This window comes from Anabas testudineus, chromosome 6, assembly GCF_900324465.2.
Source record: "Anabas testudineus chromosome 6, fAnaTes1.2, whole genome shotgun sequence".
Classification (NCBI taxonomy): domain Eukaryota; kingdom Metazoa; phylum Chordata; class Actinopteri; order Anabantiformes; family Anabantidae; genus Anabas; species Anabas testudineus.
The window spans coordinates 4,333,705-4,341,464 of NC_046615.1; the positions used below are offsets into that span (position 1 = coordinate 4,333,705).

General features: G+C 43.1%; 1 protein-coding gene across 1 annotated transcript; it reads right to left on the reverse strand.

The window, feature by feature from the left end:
- Positions 1–1,567: 1,567 nt before the first annotated feature.
- On the reverse strand, positions 1,568–7,465 carry map1lc3b (microtubule-associated protein 1 light chain 3 beta). The gene is made up of 4 exons (XM_026365705.2): positions 7,181–7,465; positions 4,909–4,964; positions 2,903–3,009; positions 1,568–2,768 (listed from the first exon to the last, which is right to left on the reverse strand). The coding sequence occupies exons 1-4, from the start codon at positions 7,218–7,220 to the stop codon at positions 2,591–2,593; spliced, it is 381 nt and encodes a 126-aa protein (XP_026221490.1). The 5' UTR covers positions 7,221–7,465; the 3' UTR covers positions 1,568–2,590.
- Positions 7,466–7,760: the final 295 nt, after the last annotated feature.

Below are 7,760 nucleotides of genomic sequence, written 5' to 3' on the forward strand. Positions count from 1 at the left end.
TGCGCTAAGGCTTCTCCAGCCCATCTCAAAGATTTTTAGTGGGGTTGAGGTCTGGACTCTGTGGTGGCCAATCCATGTGTGAATATGATGGAATATGCCCATGACATCAGGGAAGAATTAATCCATTGATGGAATAACCTGGTCATTCAGTATTTTCAAGTAGTCAGCTGACCTCTTTCTTTGGACACATAACATTGCTGAACCTCAACCTGACCCACTGCAGCAACCCCAGATCATTGCACTGCTCCCACAGGCTTGTACAGTAAACAGTAGGCATGATGGGTTCATCACTTCACCCGCCTCTCTTCTTACCCTGATGCACCCATCACTCTGGAACAGGGTAAATCTGGACTCATCAGACCACATGAACTTCTTCCATTGGACAATTCTTAACCCAGTTTTAGTAGTTTCATCAGTCTCCTTAACTGTTTTCTTTGCTTGATTCATGCCAATAATTTGATCCTTCTTAAACAGATTAACATCTTTTCCACGACCATGTGTCTTCAGACATGGTTGTTTAATAAATGAGAAGCTACTCACTGCATCAGTTAGGGTCAAATAACTTGCAGTAATTATCCAATAGGAGGTTTTTACCTATTTGCTTATTCAGGTGGGGACTTTTTGTTTGGACGAGCAGTGTATTTCTAGAATCCAGTCTCAGTCTAAATCTAAATTTAAAGACATCCAATTTGCTGGATTGTAACTTCAGACAATGAGAACAGACATAAACTGAAGTCTAGAAATTATTTACAATTTGAGATTATAACAATATCCACAAATAACAGTTGAGATTTTCAAAGAAAAAAAAAAAGGTTTAACATGGTAAAAAAAGTTCTTTGCAGAAAAATTTGACACAAAATCTGACAGGGCTTCTCATTCTTGTTTCTTTTTACATGGGATCTTATGGTTATTAAGACTTGCATAAATGGAGGGGCCAAAACATTAGAAACACTTTTTAATGTAATGCACTCCACTACCATTTTCAAGTAATGACTCAACTGTGGTGATAATAACACAAAAAACACTAACCACCCCTTTTTTTTTTTTAAACTTCTTTTATTGTTTACAAAATACCAACATAAATACATAAGAGGAGACTGTGTGATATTGCTGTGTCTGTGTATGTGTGTGACACAGAGGAGCAGGCAGAGAAGACGGCACTGAAGCAAACGCTCCACCGCTCTGTAACAAGCACACAGTGGCTTTCACTAGTCAGAACCTTCACATAGTGTAGACAGCGAAGAGTAAAGACGATGTCGAGCAGCAAAATAAAAAATACATTAAAAGAACCAAAGTGATAAAATACTGCAATATAAAAGCAGCTAAACGTCTGATCTGTCAGGATGATGATGACAGGACAGTGTAGCTGAATTTGAGTGAAGGGAAACAGAACGACAATGACAGCTATGAGAAATCAACCCCAAAGGTCCAAGAGGACGAAAAAAAAAAAAAAAAGTAGAGGAACAGACACACAGGATGTTCATCAAAAGGTTTGTCTTTTGGCATTCCTCCATTTCTACATCATCTTTTAAAATCTCTAGCACAAAAAAAAAAAAGACATAAGAACAGGGAATGACACCCCCTCCACTTATCATTTACAGAAACACCATCATCCTCCATTCACACAAACAATCAGACCATGCCCCATGTAGTGTGTCCAAATCCAACTTGGTTACACTCTCATCGGAACCCCTTTTATATCAAAGCCATAAAGTCAATTTAATCTGTACACAAAGGCATTTCTTTTTTTTTTTTTTTTTTTTTTGCAAAGTACAATCATCGGTTTCAGCAAAAGCAGTTTCCCAACATCTTTGACGTTACAGTGAAGAAGATGCTTTACGCTACAAGGCGGGAAAACCAAAAACACACCAAAGAAGGACCATAGAGGGAATGTGATGAGACATCGCAGATTGATTAACATGGATCTTCTCTACTTAGTTTAGCATTGTTATCTTGCAAAAGCTGATGGAGACTACGAATCCCTAACTTTAAGCTCAGGCTGCAATAAAAACCTCCATTAAACACAACAATAATAATAAAAACAAAAAAAGCTCTTTGACCCCCAAAACCTTCAAACTAAGGTCAGCTTTGTTCGTTGGCTAATGTATATATAGACACAAGTGGAGGAGCATCACTACCTGAAATGTATATGCTGTATACACATTAAGATAAATACAGCCTATGAGACACGCAACCACAACACTGGAAATAAATGCTGTCAACAGGTGGCATGTTGCCGTGACAGCGGACATGATTCACCAGAGGACAATAATGAAGCAAAGACGCACATGAAAAGACTCTATTGGCCTGAGTCATAGTCAGATTTCGGGGTTTCTCTATCTAAACTCTGCTGTTCTGGTCCACCCGTGTGGCTTTATGCTACTGGGTGAGTGTGGCGGTACACAAACGGTTAATCTGCTCGCTGCCATCCGCATATAGAGATCACAAGCGAGAGAGTTAGTAGCTTGTGTTTTAAAATCTTACAGTCAAGACTAAAGGCGTGTGGCAGGAAACATGGAGGAGAAGGAGGAGGAGGCAAACTAATACAACTGTCCAATCACCCGCCTGATGGAAGAAGAAGGAAACGGGTTCAGTGGACGGTCGTGGCAGAGCCAAAGGTCTCCTGGGAGGCGTACACCATGTAGAGGAAGCCATCTTGGTCCCGCTCCCGCTCGTACACCTCAGAGATGGCAGCCGACACAGACACCATGCTGTGGCCATTGACCAGCAGGAAGAAAGCCTGGTTGGCGTTTAGCTGGAGGCGCCTCCTGGTGGGGACAGAAATGAATGACAAGCATAAGGAGGAGTGGAGGGGACAGCAGAGGGGACAGCAGAGGGGACAGCAGAGGGGACAGCAGAGGGGACAGCAGAGGGGACAGCAGAGGGGACAGCAAAAGTCTACCTGATGATCTTGATGAGTTCACTCATGTTGACGTGGTCTGGCACCAGGAACTTGGTCTTATCCAGCATGGGGAGCTGTTTTTCTCCTTTGTACCTCTCTATGATCACCTGCAGGAGACAAACAACATAAATCAATAACATCTCTCTGTTTTTATTTCTGCTGGTGGAATTCCATGAATGCTGCTCTTCCTGGTACTGCTGCAACGGCAGTGAGATGAAATTGCACACAGCAGACGTCGGGAAATGAAAAGCGCTCTTCCCTCACTGACTAGTCCTTGTGAATCTTAAATCCACGCTCACAGGGCTGAGACCGAATTACTCGAGCTATAAACACAGAATCTTTTATTCACCAACGCTTAATCAAGTTAAGATGCGTTTCAAACGAGCGCTGCAGAGACACATAAACCCCTTCATGACTGGCTGCAAGTGCAAATTATATGCTGGAAAACTAATCCACTAAAGCGGTCTGCCTGCTCTGATCGACTCCTGTGTTTATACAATACACAACACTTTGCATTACATGTCTGAGCTGTTTTTGATTAAGTGAGCATCTTCAGCAGCAATCTTAGTCATTGTTCTCACAAGGACCACCCCCTTTAAAAGATGCAACAGTCTCAGCACATGGCCCATTTGCTAGTTCTGTTCTTTGATCAGATTTTTTTTTTTTATACTTACTGACTTTAGAGCTCAAAATTCAGTTCAAGTGTGTATGTTTGGCTCACAAATGGTGAGATGCCAAACAAGTCACAGGTTTGTTCATTCATAATTATTATATTTTAATCAATAAAGCAAATAAACTGGTACAACATCAACATGTTATGTTCACTGCGATTAATCTAGGAACAATTGTTGTGGTAAATGCTGTGATAATGACTGTATATTCATCTTTTTAGCAGTACAACAAATGTGTTGAATAAATAAACAATAACCAAAACAACAGATTAGTTTATTTTTTGAATTCATTTCACTGTGCATAGATTGGAGGAGCTGGTTTTAAAGTGAGGGGTCACGGTCCAAAAGTGGGCCGGGGTTCCATACTATATAGACCACATGTCCATCACGGGTGTCTTACATTTTTTTTAGCAAAAAATAAAATACTTAACTCTGAAGTGCAGTAAATTTTCATTTTAATTTTATATCCATTTATAATCTGTTAATTGTACCTGCTGCTTTATTAACTGCTTTAATAAATCGATGTAACTTTTAATCATCTCTCATTTTAAATAACGATGACAGTTTGGCAGAAACTCACTGTCCTGTGGAGGGATGTGAGGTGTAGTGTTCACTGAGGCAGAGCCTAATCTCAGACCTATAATCAGCCTGTCTCCTGCTCTCCCACCCTCCCACCGGCTCCACTGTGGCTGCCTGGATGGCGTTACATTACAGTGACACACTGCAGTGCTTCTGCCTCTGCTCTTAACGCACGCCATGACAAGGCAGTTTATACCCCCAGGCCAGTACACAGGAAACACACACATTTGCGCATGCAGTGGGGGGGGGGGGGGGGGCATATGGAGAGTTGCTGTGATACTCGACCTCAGAGTGATAAAATAAGCAGGTGAAACACCAGGCGTGCGTTTGCTTACTGGTGGTTACCAGGAGCCACCGGACACCTGGTTTAACAGCAGATGCAGTCACACCCGATAGAAACAGCTGCTACTAAATGAGACAGCTTAAACTAAACCAAATGAAAACATAATGCATATAACCAATGCCACAAAATCAAGTTGTCAACAAGCAGAAAAGTGACCAATGCCTCAAAATGACATTTAAAAACAACTCGCAGGGAGAACACAACCAGGAAACATGCGGTAATGTTTTCCGTTGCAGTAGGCTCGTCTTCCTGTCTGCTCTTTGTGCACATCGCCCAGATAGCTTTCGTTCGTGCTTTGAGAACAGCAGCAGTTGCTGCAGTAGATTTGGGCCTTCACTCAGAGATTACCCTCTCTCTGCTTTAGGCCAATGAACGAACATGCATCTGACATGTGAATGTGCAGTTTAACTCACAGGTATCTTGTTAGGGTGCTGCTCTCGGATCAGTCTGACATCTTCTACCCTCTGTTCTGTGGGGAAGAAGAAAGAAGAAAGGCAAAGTTACTGGAGATGCAGAAGAATCGGCTGATGAAGACGGAGCAGACACAGATGAAGATAAGAGAGAGAGGCCACTGGAAATCCTCATTAAAAGATGAAAAACAGGCCCTAGCTGAACTCAAATTTGCATTAGCATACCGTAGTTAAAACCTGTCTTTCACTTTGTCAATTAGTTGATCGTGTAGGGAGCGGTTTTCAAGATGGCTGTTTGGTTTATGTCTGGTTTACCAGGTTTGTGAGGACACTATAAGTCATGCATGCTACTCCTTTCCCCACTTTCCTTCTAGAAACTCACTGTCCTGAGGAAGCAGGTATAGTGTTTACTTGAGGAAGAGCCTGAGATCTTATCTTTTCTTACTTAAAAATATATCTAGACTAACTAGACAATAAATTATTCTTCTGTATTAAGCAGAACAGAAACATCTGGGAACAGTGTACTTTACATTCAACTTCCTATTGAAGTCTCTCTGGTAAAGACATGATGGACTTTCCTAGAATGTGTAGCCACATTGTTCCACACTGATCTGATCTCATTCTCTACTTAAATAGGGCAGTGTGTTCACATGTCTTTATAGTTTTTCCTGGTTACAAAACAATGTTACACAAACACACACACCTGCTTGTTGGACTGGGAACTACACTGTGCTATTTGCAATGTTAAAATGTAATGCAATGTTATGTTTATTATTTTAGCAGCGTTCCTACGGCCCTGGGTACAGTTGGTTCACTTATGTTTCAGATAACACTTCAGGCTCAGTGCACTTTGAACAGCAGACAGGTACAATGCTATAACAGGAACAGTCAACAAACCTGGAAAACACACATCATGGTGACCACTGTGCATCTGTTTTTGGACTTTGAATTACAATCAAATAGAAAGTCAGCTGAAGCTGTGACTAACTGCCGTCCAGTCCTGTGACATGTGCCACTGAGGAAATGTTTGCTAAGAGGACAGTGTGTGCGCCCACGGTTAGATTAGGATATTTATTCATTTCACGCCCCCATTAGCTCCATCTTCCTCCAAGTATCATCTACATCAGGGGTTCCCAAACTGTGGTTCTCAAGGACGGGTTCACCACCCGGAGACAGCGTGTGTCAATGTCTGTCTCTCAATACCAGTCCGAGCCACCGTCGGGCGTTGAGTCATCCATTTTCAATAAGAGGTGGAAAAAACCCAAAATGGGAAGCAGCTGACCTGAGGTCCTGTGGGGTTTTCCACACATTTCTGTTGTGTCATAAAACAGGAATGAGCCCACATCACCCTACACAACTAGAAGGGCCCTCGTGGTCTGCTGACTCACTCCATCACCTTGTGTACAGATGGACCACTTCACTCAGGGGTCAGGTGTATGACCCCCATCGGTGCACACGACCTGTTCATGACAGCGTGAACCTGCAGTGACCTCTGAACTGTTTCACTGGAAATGACTGTGAAAAGGATCCGTTCATGCCCAAAGTCCGCCGCACGTGGCTCAGCTTCTCCTGGCCTGGGGACGCTCACGTGCGCTGCCTCCTCAAACACGGACCAAGAGCGTGACGTCAAACCGGAAGTGGATTGATTTTAGTCGGACTGGTCAAAAATACCTGAAGAGCTGCAGCTGAAAGTCAGCCTGTCCACTCAGGTTCACCGAGTAGCTGTGACAGGAGCTGGGGAAAAGAGGAGGAAGCTCTGAACTCGGTGCAGGCCTCGTCTTTGGCTCCGTGGTCCAGCTTTCACAGAGACTAACGAAGGCGGACTGTGGGCGCCTTTTGATTAGCATTACATCCAGCCCCCTCTCCCCTCCTCTCCCCTTCTCCTCTCTTCAGACGGTCCCATCCCCCAATCCTGCAGCTCTCTCTCTCTCCTCATGTCGACACCACTTTGTTTTTCTCCCACAGCTCTGAAACAAACAAGCAGGCCTGCAGCAGGTAGTCCTACTCTGGTCTGCTCCACTTCTCAAACACAGGAATTACAAAACGAGTGGGAACAACGTGTTTTAATGAGCTGACACGACCACAAACAGCTGGACAGACACAAACTTGCTGTGTCTCCTCTCTTTGAGTTGAACACACTCAGCTGTTCCTCGGATTAGACGCTGATACTCGACACTGAGACAAAAACTACATCAACAACCGACTACACCTGTAAACATACAGCATGTTATAAAGGACACGGACCGGATGGTGTGTGTTAAATGTAAACACCTACCAAATGTCCGTCTTTGTTTGAAGGTTTTTTCTGAAGGCATATTGCGTCAAAGTCTCCCAGCTGGCAGTAACGTGAAATGAAAACGGAGGTAGCGGCTGTTCCTGAACGAAAATAGAAAAGCTAAAAACGACTTAGAAAACTGTCCGTGGTCACGGTGCTGGTAGCTCAAATGGAGTAAGAAAAAAAGGAAAAGGTAGAAAGTGAGGAGCCCTAGTTCAGAGGAGGTTTGATGTCGTCGCTTCCTCTCTGTGTTTTTATGAGGACGAGCTCGAGCGAGCAAAACAAACCGGTCAGCTGACCTCTGACGTCACGCTGAGTCGATCAAAAGTAGAAATGAGTTTCAGGACTGTTCATGACGTCAGGGTGTTTAACATTTAACACGGTGTGTGACACTAAGACTCATTTACATAGAAGAGATGTGCGAAACAATAACATGGATTACTGTTTTTTTAATCCGTAAATGTAACTGGTCTCAAAGAAAACCCAGATGAGACTTTGAGGCACTTAATGGACAATCATAAGACTACATTTAACAAATGGAAGACATTGAATGGCTATTACCAAATACATTTCTATTGAC